The sequence below is a fragment of the Syngnathus typhle genome, linkage group LG2 (assembly GCF_033458585.1).
Source record: "Syngnathus typhle isolate RoL2023-S1 ecotype Sweden linkage group LG2, RoL_Styp_1.0, whole genome shotgun sequence".
Classification (NCBI taxonomy): Eukaryota; Metazoa; Chordata; class Actinopteri; order Syngnathiformes; family Syngnathidae; genus Syngnathus; species Syngnathus typhle.
The window spans coordinates 25,955,364-25,982,349 of record NC_083739.1 but is presented as its reverse complement, the minus strand read 5'-3'; the positions used below and the strand labels follow the sequence as shown (position 1 = coordinate 25,982,349).

Below are 26,986 nucleotides of genomic sequence, written 5' to 3'. Positions count from 1 at the left end.
TTCCTCTAAACTGGACAGTGTTGCATGTGCTCTCCCACCATGCGTGAGGGCCGTGGTGGCAGCCTCCATGGCTGTGGAGAGCAGTGCTGGTGTTGTGTTATTTCATCCTTTAACACTGAAAGTTCCTCATGCTGTCTCGGCTCTTCTGCTACAGACTAATATGACCTTTCTGTCGCCTGCGCGTCATCTTTCTTGCATGGCTACGTTGCTGTCTCAGCCGCATCTGACCGTTGAAAGATGCACGACACTCAATCCTGCCACTCTCATTCCCCTTCCTGACGATGGCGAATTCCATGATTGTGTCGATGCTGCCCAACAGATTGCAAAGGCTCGGCCTGATTTGGAAGATACGCCTCTGCCAGATGGTCATGTGGTTTTTGTTGATGGGTCTTCTAAGAAGAATGAATCTGGTGTGACCCTTACTGGGTATGCCATTGTTACTGCCGACGTGGTTTTGGAGGCTGCTAAACTGCCATCCAATATGTCGGCACAGGCCGCTGAGCTCATTGCTTTGACTGGGGCCTGCAAATTGTTTGCAAACAAGTCCGTCACTATCTGGACTGATAGTCAGTATGCTTTTGCTACAGTGCATGTTTTTGCTCAGCAGTGGAGCAACCGTGGCATGATAACTTCTACAGGGAAGCCCGTCTCCCATTCCGCTATACTAACTCAACTTTTGGATGCTGTCCAGCTGCCTTTAAAGGTAGCGGTTTGCAAGTGTGCTGCTCACACTGCGGGCTCTGATCCTGTTTCTCTCGGTAATGCTTTTGCTGACAAATCCGCTAAGGCCGCTGCGGAAGGCCTGCTTCATGTCCTCTCGTCTCTCACGGCTCATGATTCAATGTCACACATCTCCCCTGATGTGTTGCTTGACATGCAGTCTCAGAGCCCCTCCCAGGAACGACTCTCTTGGGAAAAGCGGGGTGCAACTAAAAACACCGATGGTCTTTTTGTGTGACCTTTGGGCAAACCTGTCTTGCCTCGTAGCTTGTTCAAATGGGCTGCTATTTCAAGTCACGGGGTCACCCATGTCTCGGCGGGAGGTATGGTGAAACAAGTCGAGGCTATTTATACAACATACGGCTTTGCCGCTTTTTCACAACGATTTTGCAGAGCGTGTTTGATCTGTGCTAAACATAACCCACAAGGCAATTTAAGACCTCAGAGAGGGAAATTCCCGACTCCATTGTACCCGTTTCAGACAATACATATGGATTATATCCAATTACATAAATGTGAAGGGAAAGAATATTGATTGGTCATAATAGACGCATTTTCTAAATGGGTAGAAATATTTCCTACCAAACATGCAGATGCACTCACAGTGGCAAAAGCCTTATGCAAAGACATCATTCCAAGGTACGGTATTCCAGAAACAATTTATAGCGACAATGGTCCACATTTTGTAAATCAAATAGTGCATAACATTGGGAGAATGTTCCACATAAATGTAAAGAACCATTGTTCATACAGACCGCAATCCGCTGGCCTGGTTGAGAGAGCGAACCAGTCTATAAAAAACAGATTAAAGAAATGTATGGAAGAAACAAAACGACCGTGGACTCAGTGTTTAGACCTGGTTAAAATGTACATAAATATTACAAGTACAACAGGGCTAACTCCTTATGAAACTATGTTTGGGAGACCTTACAGGCTTCCTCAGTTCAAAAACACATGGGAGATCCCCGAGGAAGCCACGTTAGCTGATTACATGAGAAAAATGTTGGAACGTCAAAAGAATCTAACCAATAACACTGATGATGAACCCATTTCTCTGCAGGAAGACCCCAAAGTGGTACCGGGAGACTGGGTTTTGATCAGGAGTATCAAGAGGAAGAATTGGCATTCACCCAAGTGGGAAGGTCCCTTTTTGGTACTACTCACGACACCTAATGCTTTAAAAATAGCCGAACGCAACACGTGGATTCATTTAACTCATTGTAAAAAAGTGATCTCCGCAGACCCAACCTAAGTACGGAAGGTGAGCAAAGTCTGGTAATAGTGCCTGATTCTGGTGTCAAGATCCAGGGTTGACACGAAAGCTAGCAGAAGAATTCCAAGACACCAACCCGAAGCTCAGGGTGTTGACTCTGGGGAGATCCAAAACATGAGCATTAGAGAGTCATTTGGTGAGTGCTTTAATCGGGCTGTAGCCTGCGCGAAGTCTACCATGTGCTTTTGGTTGTTTTTGCTGGTATGTGTTACCATTATATTTTTTTCGGGGGTTACTTTATCTGGAGGGATAGAGTACCATGAGCCTCGCACATTATTCTCTCGGGCGACTGCTAACGCTAATTCTAGTCGATGTGGCTCATGGGGAGAACTTGCTAGACATAAGCGCGACACTAAATCCCCTTTTGGTCATGTTGTTTGTGTTCCAGGAGCCGTCCGTGTTCCAACCTGTGTACCATGGCTTTTGTCTTGGGCTTATAATAACTCATTAATGTTTACTGTGGCTCCTAACACATCTTCTTCTATTATTTTACCTTTGAAAAGTTTGAAAGGGTTTCGTAATGGTCGCCCCACTACTGGAGATAGATGGCTCGGGTATTGGTGGTATTTAACTGGCCACCCGGTTAACACCGGCTGGGGCACCCTTGTCACCACGCAAATGCGAGGGTATTGGCCCTCTGGTTCCAGTGACGAGGCTGTGTTCTTTGCTAAACGAGTGACTTTGATAAATCGGGGCACAAGCCTCCTTTTGACTCTTACACTCCCTGACGGTCATATTCGTCCTCCAAATGCCACCTTGTTTAACACTGCTTGTTGGGGTTTTCAACTGTGGGCTTGGTCCTCTGGAACCGATCCTCGCTTTCCTATTGCTATTTGCCTTAATAGAACAATGTCGGTCGCAGACCGTCCCGTTACAAATAAATACACCTTGTCAGCGGGAGCAAAAATCACAAGTACGCTCCTCACTGATGTAGACAGCTATTTTGTGGCCTCCACAGGGATAAGCGGTCATACTAACAACTGGCTTCTTATGGCTGAGCAGGCCGCAAAGATGGCTGGCGCTAGTTGCATTGCATGCATGGGTCCCAGACCTCTTTTGAAAATCATACCTGCAAATGTAGGCCCTAAGTGTGCTGTCGTTTTGATGTTAGACTCGTCCATTTCACCCACTCACGATTGTTTTAGATGGGATACGGTTTACCCTGTTGCCCCTATGACAAAGCATAAACCCCTTTTTTCGTCTGTTGTAGCTAAGGGTAATTTTACATGCATTAGATTACCTGGTACCGGTGTGATGCTCGGCGCCCTACCTGCTCCGTGGTGTGGGTCCGTGACCAAGGTCACGGCCCCTTTTTTGCCCATTGCTCGTTGTGATATTTGGTTTTGGTGTAATAGTAACAAACTTTATGATAGGTTGCCTTTCGACAGCGCTGGAATTTGCGCTTTGGTAACCCTATTGCTACCTGTTCATTTGATACCAATGTCCTCTTATGATCTAACGTCTTTTGCTAAGTCCGTAGTGCCCAAATTCTGGCCGAGAACGAAACGAGACGCCGAATGGCGGGGCACAGCTAATCCAACCTACATCGACGCCATTGGTGTTCCTAGGGGAGTGCCGGATGAGTATAAACTGGTGAATCAGATAGCAGCTGGTTTTGAATCCGCCCTGTGTTGGTGGTGTACTCTTAACAAAAATGTTGACAGGATTAACTACGTCCATTACAACGTGCAGAGGCTTGGAAACTGGACCGAGGCGGGTTTCAAGGCGGTCCACTCCCAACTGGCCGCTACTTCCCTCATGGCTTTCCAGAATCGAATGGCCCTTGACATGCTACTCTCAAGAGAGGGCGGTGTCTGCGCCATGTTCGGTGAGCAATGTTGCACTTTTATTCCAAATAACACTGCGGCCGACGGAAGCCTGTCCCAGGCCCTTGAGGGCCTGCGGGCCTTGAACGGGAAGATGAAGGAGCACAGTGGAGTGAACACGGAGGTTTGGGCCAACTGGTTGAACGTGTTCGGAAAGTACCGCACCCTGGTTTCCTCTGCCCTGGTCTCCGTTGCCGTTTTCTCTGCCATTTTGACCTTGTGTGGATGTTGTTGCATCCCTTGTCTCCGATCCCTAATTAACAGGCTAATTACGGCTGCTATCTCTCCACCAGCTGAGACTTTCCCGTTGCTCCTAAGGGATGACCTTTCGGTCGACGGGGGTTCCTTCTCTATTGACGACCCGGTCAGCGAATCTGTTGTGGTAAACTTGTCCGATTTGTTTTCTGACCCGGGCTTTGCCGATTGTGACTCAGTTTCCTCCCGTGTGTAAGTTGGTTCCTGCGAAATGTGATCCCTTGGCTGAAAATCTTTTTGAAGTGGCCGTATGGGTGATGGGTTGGTCTCCGGGAACTTATGATAAACAGGGGGGAATTGTTGGATAAATTGTATATATATGTTATCATGCGTTCCCTAATGAGTACTTATTATTATTAATAAGTTATTGCGCAGAATGCTTGCTGTTTCGCCTTGCAGACGTCCACCAGTCCACAACAAGTCATACGATGCTGTCTGGGGCTTCCTGACCTTCTACACCTCTGGGAATCCAAGAAAGTTGCTGATAGCTCAATCTACTCTGTTGATGTCTGCACATGGCATTCTGTCCTTGCACTCCTTTCCCATGGCGTCCTGTCTGTAACTACTTGTTTCACATAGAATTTTCCCATGGCGTCCTGTCTGTAACTACTTGTTTCACATAGAATTTTGTCCTTGCGCTCTTTTTATTTTGTTTCTCATGAGACTAGGCCATGCTTTCCCCCCCACCTGTTAGGGGCTAGTCTCACATTGTAGGTAGGGCATCCCTTAATAAAAAGAGCGAGGGGTGTGACAGATCTTTAGTGTATTTTGGACTGCTGTAAGTCTGGTTGCACTCCTCGCGAGAAAAGACTCAACATTCTGCCTCACTGGTTTTGTCTGCTGATCCTTTTGCTGATTTTGAACCTGACAGATAACAACCTCCTGCTGAACGTCGACAAGACCAAGGAGATTGTTGTGGACTTCCGGACTGCCGCTGACCATCGACGGTGCTGTGGTGGAGAGAGTGAGCAGCGCCAAGTTCCTGGGGGTGCACATCAGTGAGGATCTCTCCTGGTCCACCAACACCACATCACTGGCAAAGAAAGCCCAGCGCCGCCTGTACTTCCTGCGGAAACTCAGGCGAGCGAGCGCTCCTCCGGCCGTCATGACTGCATTTTACCGCGGCACCATTGAGAGCGTCCTCTCCAGCTGTATTGCTGTTTGGGGTGGCGGCTGCACTGACTACAACTTGAAGGCCCTGCAGCGCATAGTGAACACGGCTGGTAAGATTGCTGGTGCTTCGCCCCCCTCCTTGAAGGACATTTACACCTCCCATCTCACCCGCAAGGCGACCACGATTGTTTGTGATGTGAGTCACCCCGCTCACTCTTTGTTCGAGCTTCTGCCCTCTGGGAAGAGGTACAGAAGCCTGCGCTCCCGCACCACCAGACTCTCAAACAGCTTCATACTCCAGGCTGTTAGGATCCTGAACTTGCTCCCCCGTTCTGCGTAGCGTCCTGTACTTTTACTGTCTGTACTGTCTGTATGCACACTGGCTCTTATTTGTTGTGTTATCTGTTTATTTATTATTACTCTTATTATTTATTGTTTGAGCCTTTTTGTTTATGATGTTTTTTACTTTTGCGCTATGCTTGCTGGCTCCGTTTTGCTCTTATTTATTGTGTTATCTGTTTATTTATTATTTATTCATCACTCTAACTATTGATTGTTTGAATTTTTGCCTTCTTGTTTTTATATTGTGTCGCGTACTTGTATGTCTATCGTGTTATGTGTCTCGTCACCGTGGGATAGAGAAAAACGTAATTTCGGTCTCTTTGTGTGTTGTGACATATGGAGAGATTGACAATAAAGCTGACTTTGACTTGACTTTGACTTTGAATATTTATACATTGCTCAAAAAAGTTGAAGGAACAGTTTTTTATCAGGGTATGGCATGAATTCAATTACACTTTTCTGATAAGGTTCTTGTCAGGTACGTGGCAGAGGGGGTTGTTAATCAGTTTCAGCTGCCTTGGTGTTGATGGAATTAACAACAGGTGCACTAGAGGGGCAACAATGAGATGGTCCCCAAAACAGGACTGGTTTTGCAGGTGGAGGCAATTTCAAGTTCCTCCCTCTAGATCTTTTCTAACTGTTTTTCCACAAGTGTTTGCTTTAGCTAGAGTCATTATCACGACTGGGAGCATGAGGCGATTTCTTAACCCTCCTGAAGTCGCGCAGATTGTCCAACTCCTCCAGGATGGCACATCCATGCGTGCTGTTGCAAGAAGATTTAATGTGTCTCCCAGTAGAATCTCCAGAGCTGGACAGGGCCGCAGACGGTCCTCATCCCATCAGCAGGACCGATATCTGCTGCTTTGTGCAAGGGGAAACAGGTTGAGCACTGCCTGAGCGCTACAGAATGACCTCCAGCAGGCTACTGGTGTGAATGTCTCTGCCCAAACAGTCAGAAACAGACTTCACGAGGGTGGCCTCACGGCACAACGTCCTGATGTGTGCCCTGTGCTCACTGCTCAGCACCGTGGAGCTCGATTGGCATTTTCCATAGAACACCAGAATTGGCAAGTCCGGCACTGGTGCCCTGTGCTTTTCACAGATGAGAGCAGGTTTACCTTGAGCACCTGTGATAGACGTGAAAGGGTCTGGAGAGCGCTATGCTGCCTGCAACATCATTCAGCATGACTGGTTTGGTGGTGGGTCAGTGATGGTCTGGGGAGGCATTTCCATGGAGGGACGAACAGACCTCTACAGGCTAGAGAACGGCAGTCTGACTGCCATTAGGTATTCGGATGAAATCCTTGCACCCATGCGCAGACCCTACGCTGGTGCAGTAGGTCCTGGGTTCCTCCTGATCCACGACAATGCCCGGCCTCATGTGGCAACAGTATGCAGACCGTATCTGGAGGATGAAGGAATTGACACAATTGAATGGCCCTCACGATCACCTGATCTAAACCAGATAGAACACCTCTGGGATGTAATGTTTCGGTCCATCAGACGCCGCCAGATTGCCCCTCAGACTTTACAGGAGCTCACTGATGCCCTTAGACAGATCTGGGAGGACATCCCAGAAGACACCCTCCGTCGTCTCATTAGAAGCATGCCGCGACGTTGTCAAGCATGCATAGTTGCATACAAGCACATGGCCACACAAGATATTGAAAATAATTTTGAGTTGAAGAAATTGAATTTAGGCAAAATGGACGAGCCGGCCACATCATTTTTTACTTTGAGTTTTGGGGTGTCTATATACTGAGCCCTCTGTAGGCTTTTATTTCCATCAAAAGATGTGGCATCTTTTGTTCCTGAGACATGTAAAAATAACCACTTTTCTCTCTCTCTCTCTCTCTCTGTAAAAACTACATTTAACCACCTCTCTCTCTCTCTCTCTCTCTCTCTCTCTCTCTCTCTCTCTCTCTCTCTCTCTATCTATCTATCTATCTATCTATCTATCTATCTAGTATCTATCTATCTATCGATCACTGTTGCGGCGACCTGGGAGGTGCGCACCTGTCTGTGGGTGCATGTGACCACAAGGGGTCACTGCAGGTTTATGACGTGAACGCGCAGCACGCAGTGGACCTCCTCAGAGCGCCTCAACAGCTGAGCGCAATCTATCCTGATTGGGAGCGCACACACCAGGGTTCATAAGCAGCAAACAGCTAAATTTTCTTGTCCAGTGAGCAGCAGCAGCACCAGCAGCAGCAGCAAACAACAATCCTTTCGATCAGCGAGCAACACAGCAGTAGCAACGAATCGCAGAGGTGCACAGAGAAAGGAAAAAACTCATGGGAAGAGGAGACCAAAGGGACTACCGGTGAGCTCACAGTACTCAACTGGACTCGTTTAGTTAACCATTTAGAGCACTGACTGCATTACAGTTTGTCTGGAGAATGTGTTGTCTTTATGACAAGCATTAAGTTGTGTATTGACTTTTGTTTGAAAGGATAACTTTATGTTCAAGACCTTTTCTTTCTTTCTTTCTTTCTTTTAGTAAAAAGAACTGAACTTTATCTGCATTGTTTATTTGGAAGAAAATTGTACCTTTTGTTTAAACTCATCCATTTTTTGTATGTGTTTTAAAGGTTTTTCACCTTGATTGTTTCGCTCATTAAAAACCCGAACAAAGAGTGGAATCCCAGTCTGGTCAAGTCCTTCCTTTTCAATTGTGGAAACCCATGACGTTAAAATACACTTGCCAATCACGCTCTTTCTCGCTCTCTCTCTCTCTCTCCCTCTCCCTACCTACCTACCTACCTACCCACGCAGATGTATAATAATTCCACAGGCCTATATCATTACAGTAATCCCTCGTTTTTCGCTGGGGTTGCGTTCCAAAAAGAACCCGTGATAGGTGAAATACGTGAAGTCGAAACCTTTATTTTTTTACAATTATTATACAGGTACACTAATCCCTTGCTACATCGCGGTTCAATTATCACGGCTTCAGCAAGTCGCAGATTTATTTCCAAAAAAATCACAAATTCAAATTATATCTTATAAATTGAGGAATTATGGCACGAGAGTTGCTCACACGCCAGCAGAAGGCAAGAAGTGTCCACTCAATTGCAGTACATACACTTGTACCTTTTTATAAAAAAGTTATGATAGATAGATCTTTATTTATCATTGTCACATGTCCAACGAAATTTAAAAAATGCCAACCAATCCGTGCATGAGATAAAAAATGAATACCGTTTTTTTCCGTGTATAATGCGCCCCCATGTATAATACGCACCCTAAAAATGGCATGTTGATGCTGGAAAAAAGCCTGTACCCATGTATAATACGCACACAATTTAAAAAAAAAAAAATTAATTTTTTTTTTAAGTCCCAATGATAGTCACACACGCAGGGAGGCAATGGGTCCCGTTTTTATAGTCTTTGGTATGGTCTTAAGTTAAGACTCTTAACTAGGCTGGATGTAATTTTTTTTGTTGCCGTTGATTTCTCCGACTGCCCGTAAAGGCACCACCGCGATCAGTGCGGACGTGAAAAAGGCGGCTCTGTATGGGAGAGACGTTGAAGAGGAATAAAAACACCCTTGGAAACCAAAACTTGCCCCTCGTCGTGACTCGGAGCCGCAACAAATGTTTCGGATTTGTGTATAGTACATTGTGACAGCAAACGAGCAGGTGATCGAGCAAGCGTCTGACACGAGAGCATTGCGGTCGTATGGAGCTTGTTTGAAGTGAACAGCAGAGACGAAAGGAACAAGGCAAAGTGTTGTGAAATAAAATATTACCTGTAATACGCATTTTGTTATTTTCTGATTGAAACTGCTAATTAAACTGTGGATTGAAACTAATAGGAAGAAAACAACTCTCACTATTTATATAGCTGACGTGTCTTGCGCATCCGTTCTGCGCATCGGATCCATAGTGCGCATCCGCAGTCATACTCCCTCCGTATGACGTCCGGTCCGCGGTGGAGATTAAAAAACAAACAATATTTGACTACTAGAATTTTGCAATTTCTGGAGAAATTGCGTGTGAAGGCGAAATGTATGAATAACTTCTTCGGGGAATGCTGCCGAACGATGTTGAAACGTGTTGAATTACTTGAGAAATGTAGAATATTTGGAGAATTTGTGGTGAATTTCAAAATAAAAGATGTGAAGTTTTTGGTAAGTTGTGGAATAGGTAGAAAGATGATGAACAGTTGAAAGTTGGAATGGGTTGAATCGGTTGAAAAATGTAGAAATGAGAAGGGTAAAAGGAAATATTGGAGAATTGGGTGTGAATTTCAAAATAAAAGATGTGACGTTTTTGGTAAGTTTTGGAATAGGTAGAAAAATGATGAACAGTTGAAAGTTGGAATGGGTTGAATCGGTTGAAAAATGTAGAAATGAGAAGGGAAAAAGGAAATATTGGAGAATTGGGTGTGAATTTCAAAATTAAAGATGTGAAGTTTTTGGTAAGTTGTGGAATACGTAGAAAAATGATGAACAGTTGAAAGTTGGAATGGGTTGAAATGGGTTGAGAAATGTAGAAATGAGAAGGGAAAAAGGAATTGGGTGTGAATTTCAAAATAAAAGATGTGAAGTTTTTGGTAAGTGGGAAGTTGTGGAATAGGTAGAAAAATGATGAACAGTTGAAAGTTGGAATGGGTTGAATCGGTTGGAAAATGTAGAAATGAGAAGGGAAAAAGGAATTGGGTGTGAATTTCAAAATAAAAGAAGTGAAGTTTTTGGTAAGTGGGAAGTTGTTGAATAGGTAGAAAAATGATGAACAGTTGAAAGTTGGAATGGGTTGAATCGGTTGAAAAATGTAGAAATTAGAGTAGAAAAAAGGAAATTTTAGAGAATTTTGGTTGAATTTCAAAATAAAAGATGTGAAGTTTTTGGTAAGTGGGAAGTTGTGGAATAGGTAGAGAAAAGATGAACAGTTGAAAGTTGGAATGGGTTGAATCGGTTGAAAAATGTAGAAATTAGAGTAGAAAAAAGGAAATTTTAGAGAATTTTGGTTGAATTTCAAAATAAAAGATGTGAAGTTTTTGGTAAGTGGGAAGTTGTGGAATAGGTAGAGAAAAGATGAACAGTTGAAAGTTGGAATGGGTTGAATCGGTTGAAAAATGTAGAAATGAGAAGGGAAAAGGGAAAAAGGAATTGGGTGTGAATTTCAAAATAAAAGATGAAAACGTGAAAATGTTGAATTTGGCAAGTTTGGGAATGTCCCCAATGTGATTTGAATGTGTTGAATTATGTGAATATCAAACTGGAACAACGTAAATGTGAAATGTTGAATCTGCCATTAAGAATGAATGGGGCAAAAATCGCCATAAATTTGTGAATTATGCGAAAACGGAAAATTTTTGGAACGAGAAAAATGTGAGCACACTTGCCATGAATATTTGGAATAAGTGAAAAGTGGAATGGAGTGAATCGGTTGAAGTATATGGAAGTAGTTAAGCGCCAAAAAAGTGAGCGGAATAAGTTGTATAATAATAAAGTACAGGAATAACAATAGTGTGAAGGTCTTCACCTTCACACTAACTAGAATTTGCAATTCCTGAAGGAATTGCGTGTGAAGGTGAAGAAGTTGAAAAAATATTTAAGGAATGTTGCAGAATGATGTTGAAACGAGTTCAATCGGTTGAAAAATGTAGAAATGAGAAGGGAAAAAGGAATTGGGTGTGAATTTCAAAATAAAAGATGTGAAGTTTTTGGTAAGTTGTGGAATAGGTAGGAAAATGATGAACAGTTGAAAGTTGTAATGGGTTGAATCGGTTGAAAAATGTAGAAATGAGAAGGAAAAAAGGAATTGGGTGTGAATTTCAAAATAAAAGATGTGAACTTTATGGTGAGTGGGAAGTTGTGGAATAGGTAGAAAAATGATGAACAGTTGAAAGTTGGAATGGATTGAATCGGTTGAAAAATGTAGAAATGAGTAGGGAAAAAGGAATTGGGAGTGAATTTCAAAATAAAAGATGTGAAGTTTTTGGTAAGTTGTGGAAAAGGTAGAAAAATGATGAACAGTTGAAAGTTGGAATGGGTTGAATCGGTTGAAAAATGTAGAAATGAGAAGGGAAAAAGGAATTGGGTGTGAATTTCAAAATAAAAGACGTGAAGTTTTTGGTAAGTGGGAAGTTGTGGAATAGGTACAAAAATGATGAACAGTTAAAAGTTGGAATGGGTTGAATCGGTTGAAAAATGTAGAAATGAGAAGGGAAAAAGGAATTGGGTGTGAATTTCAAAATAAAAGATGTGAAGTTTTTGGTAAGTGGGAAGTTGTGGAATACGTAGAAAAATGATGAACAGTTGAAAGTTGGAATGGGTTGAATCGGTTGAAAAATGTAGAAATGAGAAGGGAAAAAGGAATTGGGTGTGAATTTCCAAATAAAAGATGTGAAGTTTTTGGTAAGTGGGAAGTTGTGGAATAGGTAGAAAAATGATCAACAGTTGAAAGTTGGAATGGGTTGAATTGGTTGAAAAATGTAGAAATGAGAAGGGAAAAGGGAATTGGGTGTGAATTTCAAAATAAAAGATGTGAAGTTTTTGGTAAGTGGGAAGTTGTTGAATAGGTAGGCAAAAGATGAACAGTTGAAAGTTAGAATGGGTTGAATCGGTTGAAAAATGTAGAAATGAGAAGGGAAAAAGGAATTGGGTGTGAATTTCAAAACAAAAGATGTGAAGTTTTTGGTAAGTGGGAAGTTGTGGAATAGGTAGAAAAATGATGAAAAGTTGAAAGTTGGAATGGGTTGAATCGGTTGAAAAATGTAGAAATGAGAAGGAAAAAGGAATTGGGTGTGAATTTCAAAATAAAAGATGTGAAGTTTTTGGGAAGTTGTGGAATAGGTAGAAAAATGATGAACAGTTGAAAGTTGGAATGGGTGGAATCGGTTGAAAAATGTAGAAATGAGAAGGGAAAAAGGAAATATTGGAGAATTGGGTGTGAATTTCAAAATAAAAGACGTGAAGTTTTTGGTAAATTGTGGAATAGGTAGAAAATGATGAACAGTTGAAAGTTGGAATGGGTTGAATCGGTTGAAAAATGTAGAAATTAGAGTAGAAAAACAAAATTTTAGAGAATTTTGGTTGAATTTCAAAATAAAAGATGAAGTTTTGGGTAAGTGGGAAGTTGTGGAATAGGTAGGCAAAAGATGAACAGTTGAAAGTTGGAACGAGTTGAATCGGTGGAAAAATGTAGAAATTAGAAGTGAAAAACGAAATTTTGTGAAATTTAGCAAAGTTTTATGCAAATTTTAAAAGTGAAAACGTGAAAATTTTGTATTTGGCAAGTTTGGGAATGTCCCCAATGTGATTTGAATGTGTTGAATGATGTGAATTTGAAACTGGAACAACGTAAATGTGAAATGTTGAATCTGCCATTAAGAATGAATGGGGCAAAATTCGCCATAAATTTGTGAATTTTGCGAAAACGGAAAATTTTTGGAACGAAAAAAATGTGAGCAGTCGTGCCATGAATTTTTGGAATAAGTGAAAAGTGGAACGGAGTGAATCGGTTGAAGTATGTGGAACTAGTTAAGCGTCAAAAAAGTGAGCGGATGTTGAATAATAACTAGAATTGCAATTTCGGAAGAAATTGCGTGTGAAGGTGAAGGCAGATGTTAATTTGCAAATGTTAAGCGTTAAAAATGATGAGCGGGAAGAATGAAAAGGGAAAGAAATAATTGTGAAATAAATGGGAAAATGTTACAAATACATGTTACAAAAAGGTACAAATGATAAGCGTTAAAAATGAAATGTTACAAATGTTAGAAAAAAGGTACAAATGATAAGCGTTGAAAATGATAAGGGGAAGAATAAAGAGTAAAATAATTTATGACGCCCAATGTGGGAATCGAACCCACTACAGGAAACTGGCGCGGGTTGACATTGCCACTGTGGGTCCGACTGAGCTAATCAGGTTCCCTCATTAATGATGGTTGAATTTAGTTAATGTAATGAATGTGTTTGTTGAATGCGAATGCGTAATCAAAGTGGTGGAAATTGCTTAATGTAATGAATGTTGAATGCGAATGACAAAACTTACAAATAATAACCGTTGAAAATGATAACCGGGAAGGATTAAGAGTAAAATAAAAAATGACGCCCAATGTGGGAATCGAACCGACGCGGGTTTTGATACCACTCGGGAAAGCCGCTCGTGTTCTGGAATCACTTGTGTTTCCCACGAGATAATCGGGTCCCTTAGTTTAAGTGGTTGAATTTGGTTAATGTAATGAATGTGTTTGTTGAATGCGAATGCGTAATCAAAGTGGTGGAAATTGCTTAATGTAATGAATGTTGAATGCAAATGTTAGTTACAAATGATAAGCGTTGAAAATGATAAGCGGGAAGAATAAAGAGTAAAATAATTAATGACGCCCAATGTGGGAATCGAACCCACTACAGGAAACTGGCTCGGGTTGACATTGCCATTAAGAATGAATGGGGAAATAAAAGGCACAAATTTGCTAATTACTTAAAAACGGTAAATGTTATGAACGGGAAAAAAGGTGGCAAGCTTGCCATGAATTTTTGGAACGTGTGAAAGTTTGAACGAGGTGAATTGGTTGAAGCATGTGGGAGTAGTTGGATGTCAAAAAAGTGGGAGGAATAAGTTGTTTAATAACTAGAATTGCAATTTCGGAAGAAATTGCGTGTGAAGGCGAAGGCAGATGTTAATTTACAAACGTTAAGCGTTAAAAATGATGAGCGGGAAGAATATAAAGGGAAAATAAATAATTGTGAAATAAATGGGAAAATGTTACAAATACATGCTACAAAAAGGTACAAATGATAAGCGTTAAAAATGAAATGTTACAAATGTTACAAAAAAGGTACAATTGATAAGGGGGAAGAATAAAGAGTAAAAAAATGTATGACGCCCAACGTGGGAATCGAACCCACTACATGAAACTGACTCGGGTTATCATTGCCATTGTGTTTCCAACTGAGCTAATCAGGTAACTTCTTTAGTGTTGGTTGAATTTGGTTAATGTAATGAATGTGTTTGTTGAATGCGAATGCGTAATCAAAGTGGTGGAAATTGCTTAATGTAATGAATGTTGAATGCGAATGACAAAAGTTACAAATGATAACCGTTGAAAATGATAACCGGAAATTGTGTCCCTGTCTACATACTGGTTGAATTTGGTTAATGTAATGAATGTGTTTGTTGAATGCGAATACGTAATCAAAGTGGTGGAAATTGCTTAATGTAATGAATGTTGAATGCGAATGTTAGTTACAAATGATAAGTGTTGAAAATGATAAGCGGGAAGAATAAAGAGTAAAATAATTAATGATGCCCAATGTGGGAATCGAACCCACTACAGGAAACTGGCTCGGGTTGACATTGCCATTAAGAATGAATGGGGAAATAAAAGGCACAAATTTGCTAATTACTTAAAAACGGTAAATGTTATGAACGAGAAAAAAAGTGGCAAGCTTGCCATGAATTTTTGGAACGTGTGAAAGTTTGAACGAGGTGAATCGGTTGAAGCATGTGGGAGTAGTTAGATGTCAAAAAAGTGGGAGGAATAAGTTGTTTAATAAAAAAAATAACTAGAATTGCAATTTCGGAAGAAATTGCGTGTGAAGGCGAAGGCAGATGTTAAGTTACAAACGTTAAGCGTTAAAAATGATGAGCGGGAAGAATACAAAGGGAAAATAGATAATTGTGAAATAAATGGGAAAATGTTACAAATACATGTTACAAAAAGGTACAAATGATAAGCGTTAAAAATGAAACGTTACAAATGTTACAAAAAAGGTACAAATGATAAGCGTTGAAAATGATAAGGGGGAAGAATAAAGAGTAAAATAATTTATGACTCCCAATGTGGGAATCGAACCCACTACAGGAAACTGGCGCAGGTTGACATTTCCATTGTGTTTCCGACTGAGCTAACGAGGATCCTTCCTTCTTGCTGGTTGAATTTGGTTAATGTAATGAATGTGTTTGTTGAATGCGAATGCGTAATCAAAGTGGTGGAAATTGCTTAATGTAATGAATGTTGAATGCGAATGACAAAAGTTACAAATGATAACCGTTGAAAATGATAACCGGGAAGGATAAAGAGTAAAATAAATAATGACGCCCAATGTGGGAATCGAACTGACGCGGGTTTTGATACCACTCGGGAATGATGCTCGTGTACTGGAATCACTTGTGTTTCCCACGAGCTAATTGAGTCCCTTACTATGTCGTGGTTGCAATTGGTTAATGTAATGAATGTGTTTGTTGAATGCGAATACGTAATCAAAGTGGTGGAAATTGCTTAATGTAATGAATGTTGAATGCGAATGTTAGTTACAAATGATAAGCGTTGAAAATGATAAGCGGGAAGAATAAAGAGTAAAATAATTAATGACGCCCAATGTGGGAATCGAACCCACTACAGGAAACTGGCTCGGGTTGACATTGCCATTAAGAATGAATGGGGAAATAAAAGGCACAAATTTGCTAATTACTTAAAAACGGTAAATGTTATGAACGCGAAAAATACTGGCAAGCGTGCCATGAATTTTTGGAACGTGTGAAAGGTTGAACGAGGTGAATCGGTTGAAGCATGTGGGAGTAGTTAGATGTCAAAAAAGTGGGAGGAATAAGTTGTTTAATAATAAAGTACAATATCAATGTGTGAAGGCCTTCGCCTTCACACAACTAGAATTGCAATTTCGGAAGAAATTGCGTGTGAAGGCGAAGGCAGATGTTGATTTACAAACGTTAAGCGTTAAAAATGATGAGCGGGAAGAATAGAAAGGGAAAATAAATTATTGTGAAATAAATGGGAAAATGTTACAAATACATGTTACAAAAAGGTACAAATGATAAGCGTTAAAAATGAAATGTTACAAATGTTACAAAAAAGGTACAAATGATAAGCGTTGAAAATGATAAGGGGAAGGATAAAGAGTAAAATAAATAATGACGCCCAATGTGGGAATCGAACTGACGCGGGTTTTGATACCACTCGGGAAAGATGCTCGTGTACTGGAATCACTTGTGTTTCCCACGAGCTAATTGTGTCCCTGTCTACATACTGGTTGAATTTGGTTAATGTAATGAATGTGTTTGTTGAATGCGAATACGTAATCAAAGTGGTGGAAATTGCTTAATGTAATGAATGTTGAATGCGAATGTTAGTTACAAATGATAAGCGTTGAAAATGATAAGCGGGAAGAATAAAGAGTAAAATAATTAATGACGCCCAATGTGGGAATCGAACCCACTACAGGAAACTGGCTCGGGTTGACATTGCCATTAAGAATGAATGGGGAAATAAAAGGCACAAATTTGCTAATTACTTAAAAACGGTAAATGTTATGAACGCGAAAAATACTGGCAAGCGTGCCATGAATTTTTGGAACGTGTGAAAGTTTGAACGAGGTGAATCGGTTGAAGCATGTGGGAGTAGTTAGATGTCAAAAAAGTGGGAGGAATAAGTTGTTTAATAATAAAGTACAATATCAATGTGTGAAGGCCTTCGCCTTCACACAATAATAAAGTAGAACTAGAATTGCAATTTCGGAAGAAATTGCGTGAAGGCGAAGGCAGATGTTAAGTTACAAACGTTAAGCGTTAAAAATGATGAGCGGGAAAAATACAAAGGGAAAATAGATAATTGTGAAATAAATGGGAAAATGTTACAAATACATGTTACAAAAAGGTACAAATGATAAGCGTTAAAAATGAAACGTTACAAATGTTACAAAAAAGGTACAAATGATAAGCGTTGAAAATGATAAGGGGAAGGATAAAGAGTAAAATAAATAATGACGCCCAATGTGGGAATCGAACTGACGCGGGTTGTGATACCACTCGGGAAAGATGCTCGTGTACTGGAATCACTTGTGTTTCCCACGAGCTAATTGTGTCCCTGTCTACATACTGGTTGAATTTGGTTAATGTAATGAATGTGTTTGTTGAATGCGAATACGTAATCAAAGTGGTGGAAATTGCTTAATGTAATGAATGTTGAATGCGAATGTTAGTTACAAATGATAAGCGTTGAAAATGATAAGCGGGAAGAATAAAGAGTAAAATAATTAATGACGCCCAATGTGGGAATCGAACCCACTACAGGAAACTGGCTCGGGTTGACATTTCCATTAAGAATGAATGGGGAAATAAAAGGCACAAATTTGCTAATTACTTAAAAACGGTAAATGTTATGAAGGGGAAAAAAGGTGGCAAGCTTGCCATGAATTTTTGGAACGTGTGAAAGTTTGAACGAGGTGAATCGGTTGAAGCATGTGGGAGTAGTTAGATGTCAAAAAAGTGGGAGGAATAAGTTGTTTAATAAAGATGTTAATTTACAAACGTTAAGCGTTAAAAACGATAAGCGGGACGAATGAAAAGGGAAAATAAATTATTGTGAAATAAATGGGAAAATGTTACAAATACATGTTACAAAAAGGTACAAATGATAAACGTTAAAAATGAAATGTTACAAATGTTCCAAAAAAGGTACAAATGATAAGGGGGAAGAATAAAGAGTAAAATAATTTATGACGCCCAAAGTGGGAATCGAACCCACTACAGGAAACTGGCTCGGGTTGACATTGCCATTAAGAATGAATGGGGAAATAAAAGGCACAAATTTGCTAATTACTTAAAAACGGTAAATGTTATGAAGGGGAAAAAAGGTGGCAAGCTTGCCATGAATTTTTGGAACGTGTGAAAGTTTGAACGAGGTGAATCGGTTGAAGCATGTGGGAGTAGTTAGATGTCAAAAAAGTGGGAGGAATAAGTTGTTTAATAATAAGAATAAAAAAAATAACTAGAATTGCAATTTCGGAAGAAATTGCGTGTGAAGGCGAAGGCAGATGTTAAGTTACAAACGTTAAGCGTTAAAAATGATGAGCGGGAAGAATAGAAATGGAAAATAAATTATTGTGAAATGAATGGTAAAATGTTACAAATACATGTTAAAAAAAGGTACAAATGATAAGGGTTAAAAATGAAATGTTACAAATGTTACAAAAAAGGTACAAATGATAAGGGGGAAGAATAAAGAGTAAAATAATTTATGACGCCCAAAGTGGGAATCGAACCCACTACAGGAAACTGGCGCAGATTGACATTGCCATTGTGTTTCCAACTGAGCTAATCAGGGTCCTACCTAAGTCATTGTTGAAATTGGTTAATGTAATGAATGTGTTTGTTGAATGCGAATGCGTAATCAAAGTGGTGGAAATTGCTTAATGTAATGAATGTTGAATGCGAATGACAAAAGTTACAAATGATAACCGTTGAAAATGATAACCGGGAAGGATAAAGAGTAAAATAAATAATGACGCCCAATGTGGGAGTCGAACTGACGCGGGTTTTGATACCACTCGGGAAAGATGCTCGTGTACTGGAATCACTTGTGTTTCCCACGAGCTAATTGAGTCCCTTACTATTTTGTGGTTGAAATTGGTTAATGTAATGAATGTGTTTGTTGAATGCGAATACGTAATCAAAGTGGTGGAAATTGCTTAATGTAATGAATGTTGAATGCGAATGTTAGTTACAAATGATAAGCGTTGAAAATGATAAGCGGGAAGAATAAAGAGTAAAATAATTAATGACGCCCAATGTGGGAATCGAACCCACTACAGGAAACTGGCTCGGGTTGACATTGCCATTAAGAATGAATGGGGAAATAAAAGGCACAAATTTGCTAATTACTTAAAAACGGTAAATGTTATGAAGGGGAAAAAAGGCGGCAAGCTTGCCATGAATTTTTGGAACGTGTGAAAGTTTGAACGAGGTGAATCGGTTGAAGCATGTGGGAGTAGTTGGATGTCAAAAAAGTGGGAGGAATAAGTTGTTTAATAAAAATAATAATAAAGTAGAATAACAATGTGTGAAGGCCTTCGCCTTCACACAATAATAATAAAGTAGAATAACAATGTGTGAAGGCCTTCGCCTTCACACAATAACTAGAATTGCAATTTCGGAAGAAATTGCGTGTGAAGGCGAAGGCAGATGTTAAGTTACAAACGTTAAGCGTTAAAAATGATGAGCGGGAAGAATACAAAGGGAAAATAGATAATTGTGAAATAAATGGGAAAATGTTACAAATACATGTTACAAAAAGGTACAAATGATAAGCGTTAAAAATGAAACGTTACAAATGTTACAAAAAAGGTACAAATGATAAGCGTTGAAAATGATAAGGGGGAAGAATAAAGAGTAAAATAATTTATGACTCCCAATGTGGGAATCGAACCCACTACAGGAAACTGGCTCGGGTTGACATTTCCATTGTGTTTCCGACTGAGCTAATGAGGATCCTTCCTTCTTGCTGGTTGAATTTGGTTAATGTAATGAATGTGTTTGTTGAATGCGAATGCGTAATCAAAGTGGTGGAAATTGCTTAATGTAATGAATGTTGGATGCGAATGACAAAAGTTACAAATGATAACCGTTGAAAATGATAACCGGGAAGGATAAAGAGTAAAATAAATAATGACGCCCAATGTGGGAATCGAACTGACGCGGGTTTTGATACCACTCGGGAATGATGCTCGTGTACTGGAATCACTTGTGTTTCCCACGAGCTAATTGAGTCCCTTGCTATGTCGTGGTTGCAATTGGTTAATGTAATGAATGTGTTTGTTGAATGCGAATACGTAATCAAAGTGGTGGAACTTGCTTAATGTAATGAATGTTGAATGCGAATGTTAGTTACAAATGATAAGCGTTGAAAATGATAAGCGGGAAGAATAAAGAGTAAAATAATTAATGACGCCCAATGTGGGAATCGAACCCACTACAGGAAACTGGCTCGGGTTGACATTGCCATTAAGAATGAATGGGGAAATAAAAGGCACAAATTTGCTAATTACTTAAAAACGGTAAATGTTATGAACGCGAAAAATACTGGCAAGCGTGCCATGAATTTTTGGAACGTGTGAAAGGTTGAACGAGGTGAATCGGTTGAAGCATGTGGGAGTAGTTAGATGTCAAAAAAGTGGGAGGAATAAGTTGTTTAACTAGAATTGCAATTTCGGAAGAAATTGCGTGTGAAGGCGAAGGCAGATGTTAAGTTACAAACGTTAAGCGTTAAAAATGATGAGCGGGAAGAATACAAAGGGAAAATAGATAATTGTGAAATAAATGGGAAAATGTTACAAATACATGTTACAAAAAGGTACAAATGATAAGCGTTAAAAATGAAACGTTACAAATGTTACAAAAAAGGTACAAATGATAAGCGTTGAAAATGATAAGGGGGAAGAATAAAGAGTAAAATAATTTATGACTCCCAATGTGGGAATCGAACCCACTACAGGAAACCGTCTCGGGTTGACATTTCCATTGTGTTTCCGACTGAGCTAACGAGGATCCTTCCTTCTTGCTGGTTGAATTTGGTTAATGTAATGAATGTGTTTGTTGAATGCGAATGCGTAATCAAAGTGGTGGAAATTGCTTAATGTAATGAATGTTGAATGCGAATGACAAAAGTTACAAATGATAACCGTTGAAAATGATAACCGGGAAGGATAAAGAGTAAAATAAATAATGACGCCCAATGTGGGAATCGAACTGACGCGGGTTTTGATACCACTCGGGAATGATGCTCGTGTACTGGAATCACTTGTGTTTCCCACGAGCTAATTGAGTCCCTTACTATGTCGTGGTTGCAATTGGTTAATGTAATGAATGTGTTTGTTGAATGCGAATACTTAATCAAAGTGGTGGAAATTGCTTAATGTAATGAATGTTGAATGCGAATGTTAGTTACAAATGATAAGCGTTGAAAATGATAAGCGGGAAGAATAAAGAGTAAAATAATTAATGACGCCCAATGTGGGAATCGAACCCACTACAGGAAACTGGCTCGGGTTGACATTGCCATTAAGAATGAATGGGGAAATAAAAGGCACAAATTTGCTAATTACTTAAAAACGGTAAATGTTATGAACGCGAAAAATACTGGCAAGCGTGCCATGAATGTTTGGAACGTGTGAAAGGTTGAACGAGGTGAATCGGTTGAAGCATGTGGGAGTAGTTAGATGTCAAAAAAGTGGGAGGAATAAGTTGTTTAATAATAAAGTACAATATCAATGTGTGAAGGCCTTCGCCTTCACACAATAATAAAGTACAATATCAATGTGTGAAGGCCTTCGCCTTCACACAATAAGAACTAGAATTGCAATTTCGGAAGAAATTGCGTGTGAAGGCGAAGGCAGATGTTAAGTTACAAACGTTAAGCGTTAAAAATGATGAGCGGGAAGAATACAAAGGGAAAATAGATAATTGTGAAATAAATGGGAAAATGTTACAAATACATGTTACAAAAAGGTACAAATGATAAGCGTTAAAAATGAAACGTTACAAATGTTACAAAAAAGGTACAAATGATAAGCGTTGAAAATGATAAGGGGGAAGAATAAAGAGTAAAATAATTTATGACTCCCAATGTGGGAATCGAACCCACTACAGGAAACTGGCTTGGGTTGACATTTCCATTGTGTTTCCGACTGAGCTAATGAGGACCCTTCCTTCTTGCTGGTTGAATTTGGTTAATGTAATGAATGTGTTTGTTGAATGCGAATGCGTAATCAAAGTGGTGGAAATTGCTTAATGTAATGAATGTTGAATGCGAATGACAAAAGTTACAAATGATAACCGTTGAAAATGATAACCGGGAAGGATAAAGAGTAAAATAAATAATGACGCCCAATGTGGGAATCGAACTGACGCGGGTTTTGATACCACTCGGGAATGATGCTCGTGTAGTGGAATCACTTGTGTTTCCCACGAGCTAATTGAGTCCCTTACTATGTCGTGGTTGCAATTGGTTAATGTAATGAATGTGTTTGTTGAATGCGAATACGTAATCAAAGTGGTGGAAATTGCTTAATGTAATGAATGTTGAATGCGAATGTTAGTTACAAATGATAAGCGTTGAAAATGATAAGCGGGAAGAATAAAGAGTAAATTAATTAATGACGCCCAATGTGGGAATCGAACCCACTACAGGAAACTGGCTCGGGTTGACATTGCCATTAAGAATGAATGGGGAAATAAAAGGCACAAATTTGCTAATTACTTAAAAACGGTAAATGTTATGAACGCGAAAAATACTGGCAAGCGTGCCATGAATTTTTGGAACGTGTGAAAGGTTGAACGAGGTGAATCGGTTGAAGCATGTGGGAGTAGTTAGATGTCAAAAAAGTGGGAGGAATAAGTTGTTTAATAATAAAGTACAATATCAATGTGTGAAGGCCTTCGCCTTCACACAACTAGAATTGCAATTTCGGAAGAAATTGCGTGTGAAGGCGAAGGCAGATGTTAAGTTACAAACGTTAAGCGTTAAAAATGATGAGCGGGAAGAATACAAAGGGAAAATAGATAATTGTGAAATAAATGGGAAAATGTTACAAATACATGTTACAAAAAGGTACAAATGATAAGCGTTAAAAATGAAACGTTACAAATGTTACAAAAAAGGTACAAATGATAAGGGGGAAGAATAAAGAGTAAAATAATTTATGACGCCCAAAGTGGGAATCGAACCCACTACAGGAAACTGGCGCAGGTTGACATTGCCATTGTGTTTCCAACTGAGCTAATCAGGTTCCTACCTCAGTAACTGTTGAATTTGGTTAATGTAATGAATGTGTTTGTTGAATGCGAAAGCGTAATCAAAGTGGTGGAAATTGCTTAATGTAATGAATGTTGAATGCGAATGACAAAAGTTACAAATGATAACCGTTGAAAATGATAACCGGGAAGGATAAAGAGTAAAATAAATAATGACGCCCAATGTGGGAATCGAACTGACGCGGGTTTTGATACCACTCGGGAATGATGCTCGTGTACTGGAATCACTTGTGTTTCCCACGAGCTAATTGAGTCCCTTACTATGTCGTGGTTGCAATTGGTTAATGTAATGAATGTGTTTGTTGAATGCGAATACGTAATCAAAGTGGTGGAAATTGCTTAATGTAATGAATGTTGAATGCGAATGTTAGTTACAAATGATAAGCGTTGAAAATGATAAGCGGGAAGAATAAAGAGTAAAATAATTAATGACGCCCAATGTGGGAATCGAACCCACTACAGGAAACTGGCTCGGGTTGACATTGCCATTAAGAATGAATGGGGAAATAAAAGGCACAAATTTGCTAATTACTTAAAAACGGTAAATGTTATGAACGCGAAAAATACTGGCAAGCGTGCCATGAATTTTTGGAACGTGTGAAAGGTTGAACGAGGTGAATCGGTTGAAGCATGTGGGAGTAGTTAGATGTCAAAAAAGTGGGAGGAATAAGTTGTTTAATAATAAAGTACAATATCAATGTGTGAAGGCCTTCGCCTTCACACAATAAAAAAAATAATAATAATAAAGTAGAATAACAATGTGTGAAGGCCTTCGCCTTCACACAATAACAATGTGTGAAGGCCTTCGCCTTCACACAATAATAATAAAGTAGAATAACAATGTGTGAAGGCCTTCGCCTTCACACAATAACAATGTGTGAAGGCCTTCGCCTTCACACAACTAGAATTGCAATTTCGGAAGAAATTGCGTGTGAAGGCGAAGGCAGATGTTAAGTTACAAACGTTAAGCGTTAAAAATGATGAGCGGGAAGAATACAAAGGGAAAATAGATAATTGTGAAATAAATGGGAAAATGTTACAAATACATGTTACAAAAAGGTACAAATGATAAGCGTTAAAAATGAAACGTTACAAATGTTACAAAAAAGGTACAAATGATAAGGGGGAAGAATAAAGAGTAAAATACTTTATGACGCCCAAAGTGGGAATCGAACCCACTACAGGAAACTGGCGCAGGTTGACATTGCCATTGTGTTTCCAACTGAGCTAATCAGGTTCCTACCTCAGTAACTGTTGAATTTGGTTAATGTAATGAATAAGTTTGTTGAATGCGAATGCGTAATCAAAGTGGTGGAAATTGCTTAATGTAATGAATGTTGAATGCGAATGACAAAAGTTACAAATGATAACCGTTGAAAATGATAACCGGGAAGGATAAAGAGTAAAATAAATAATGACGCCCAATGTGGGAATCGAAGTGACGCGGGTTTTGATACCACTCGGGAATGATGCTTGTGTACTGGAATCACTTGTGTTTCCCACGAGCTAATTGAGTCCCTTACTATGTCGTGGTTGCAATTGGTTAATGTAATGAATGTGTTTGTTGAATGCGAATGCGTAATCAAAGTGGTGGAAATTGCTTAATGTAATGAATGTTGAATGCGGATGTTAGTTACAAATGATAAGCGTTGAAAATGATGAGCGGGAAGAATAAAGAGTAAAATAATTAATGACGCCCAATGTGGGAATCGAACCCACTACAGGAAACTGGCTCGGGTTGACATTTCCATTAAGAATGAATGGGGAAATAAAAGGCACAAATTTGCTAATTACTTGAAAACGGTAAATGTTATGAACGCGAAAAATACTGGCAAGCGTGCCATGAATTTTTGGAACGTGTGAAAGTTTGAACGAGGTGAATCGGTTGAAGCATGTGGGAGTAGTTGGATGTCAAAAAAGTGGGAGGAATAAGTTGTTTAATAATAACTAGAATTGCAATTTCGGAAGAAATTGCGTGTGAAGGCGAAGGCAGACGTTAATTTACAAACGTTAAGCGTTAAAAATGATGAGCGGGAAGAATAGAAAGGGAAAATAAATTATTGTGAAATGAATGGTAAAATGTTACAAATACATGTTACAAAAAGGTACAGATGATAAGGGTTAAAAATGAAATGTTACAAATGTTACAAAAAAGGTACAAATGATAAGGGGGAAGAATAAATAGTAAAATAATTTATGACGCCCAAAGTGGGAATTGAACCCACTACAGGAAACTGGCGCAGGTTGACATTGCCATTGTGTTTCCAACTGAGCTAATCAGGTTCCTACCTCAGTAACGGTTGAATTTGGTTAATGTAATGAATGTGTTTGTTGAATGCGAATGCGTAATCAAAGTGGTGGAAATTGCTTAATGTAATGAATGTTGAATGCGAATGACAAAAGTTACAAATGATAACCGTTGAAAATGATAACCGGGAAGGCTAAAGAGTAAAATAAATAATGACGCCCAATGTGGGACTCGAACTGACGCGGGTTTTGATACCACTCGGGAAAGATGCTCGTGTACTGGAATCACTTGTGTTTCCCACGAGCTAATTGAGTCCCTTTCTTTTAGTGGTTGAGTTTGGTTAATGTAATGAATGTGTTTGTTGAATGCGAATACGTAATCAAAGTGGTGGAAATTGCTTAATGTAATGAATGTTGAATGCGAATGTTAGTTACAAATGATAAGCGTTGAAAATGATAAGCGGGAAGAATAAAGAGTAAAATAATTAATGACGCCCAATGTGGGAATCGAACCCACTACAGGAAACTGGCTCGGGTTGACATTGCCATTAAGAATGAATGGGGAAATAAAAGGCACAAATTTGCTAATTACTTAAAAACGGTAAATGTTATGAAGGGGGAAAATACTGGCAAGCGTGCCATGAATTTTTGGAACGTGTGAAAGTTTGAACGAGGTGAATTGGTTGAAGCATGTGGGAGTAGTTTGATGTCAAAAAAGTGGGAGGAATAAGTTGTTTAATAATAAAGTACAATATCAATGTGTGAAGGCCTTCGCCTTCACACAACTAGAATTGCAATTTCGGAAGAAATTGCGTGTGAAGGCGAAGGCAGATGTTAATTTACAAACGTTAAGCGTTAAAAATGATGAGCGGGAAGAATAGAAAGGGAAAATAAATTATTGTGAAATAAATGGGAAAATGTTACAAATACATGTTACAAAAAGGTACAAATGATAAGCGTTAAAAATGAAATGTTATAAATGTTACAAAAAAGGTACAAATGATAAGCGTTGAAAATGATAAGGGGAAGGATAAAGAGTAAAATAAATAATGACGCCCAATGTGGGAATCGAACTGACGCGGGTTTTGATACCACTCGGGAAAGATGCTCGTGTACTGGAATCACTTGTATTTCCCACGAGCTAATTGTGTCCCTGTCTACATACTGGTTGAAATTGGTTAATGTAATGAATGTGTTTGTTGAATGCGAATACGTAATCAAAGTGGTGGAAATTGCTTAATGTAATGAATGTTGAATGCGAATGTTAGTTACAAATGATAAGCGTTGAAAATGATAAGCGGGAAGAATAAAGAGTAAAATAATTAATGACGCCCAATGTGGGAATCGAACCCACTACAGGAAACTGGCTCGGGTTGACATTGCCATTAAGAATGAATGGGGAAATAAAAGGCACAAATTTGCTAATTACTTAAAAACGGTAAATGTTATGAACGCGAAAAATACTGGCAAGCGTGCCATGAATTTTTGGAACGTGTGAAAGGTTGAACGAGGTGAATCGGTTGAAGCATGTGGGAGTAGTTAGATGTCAAAAAAGTGGGAGGAATAAGTTGTTTAATAATAAAGTACAATATCAATGTGTGAAGGCCTTCGCCTTCACACAACTAGAATTGCAATTTCGGAAGAAATTGCGT

At 39.4% G+C, this 26,986-nt stretch overlaps 2 protein-coding genes across 4 annotated transcripts in view; one reads left to right on the top strand and one right to left on the bottom strand.

The window, feature by feature from the left end:
- The window catches only part of itpr3 (inositol 1,4,5-trisphosphate receptor, type 3), a 534,890-nt gene that overhangs the window by 412,819 nt on the left and 95,085 nt on the right, over nucleotides 1-26,986 (bottom strand). The window lies entirely within an intron of this gene.
- LOC133146852 (uncharacterized) lies at nucleotides 1,991-4,891 on the top strand. Of its 2 annotated transcripts, none has more exons than XM_061270931.1 (2): nucleotides 1,991-2,129; nucleotides 2,382-4,891. In XM_061270931.1, the coding sequence occupies exons 1-2, from the start codon at nucleotides 2,108-2,110 to the stop codon at nucleotides 4,268-4,270; spliced, it is 1,911 nt and encodes a 636-aa protein (XP_061126915.1). In that variant the 5' UTR covers nucleotides 1,991-2,107; the 3' UTR covers nucleotides 4,271-4,891. The 2 variants fall into 2 exon arrangements, with proteins under 2 accessions (XP_061126915.1, XP_061126922.1); XM_061270938.1 differs by having other exon boundaries at nucleotides 2,108-3,821; nucleotides 4,113-4,891.

Bases quoted from the DNA above. Each gene is read 5' to 3' on its own strand.
- LOC133146852 (XM_061270931.1), top strand. From the start codon at position 2,108: ATGAGCATTAGAGAGTCATTTG. The intron at 2,130-2,381 runs GTGAGTGCTTTA...TTTGTGTTCCAG, and splicing joins GAGCATTAGAGAGTCATTTG to GAGCCGTCCGTGTTCCAACC.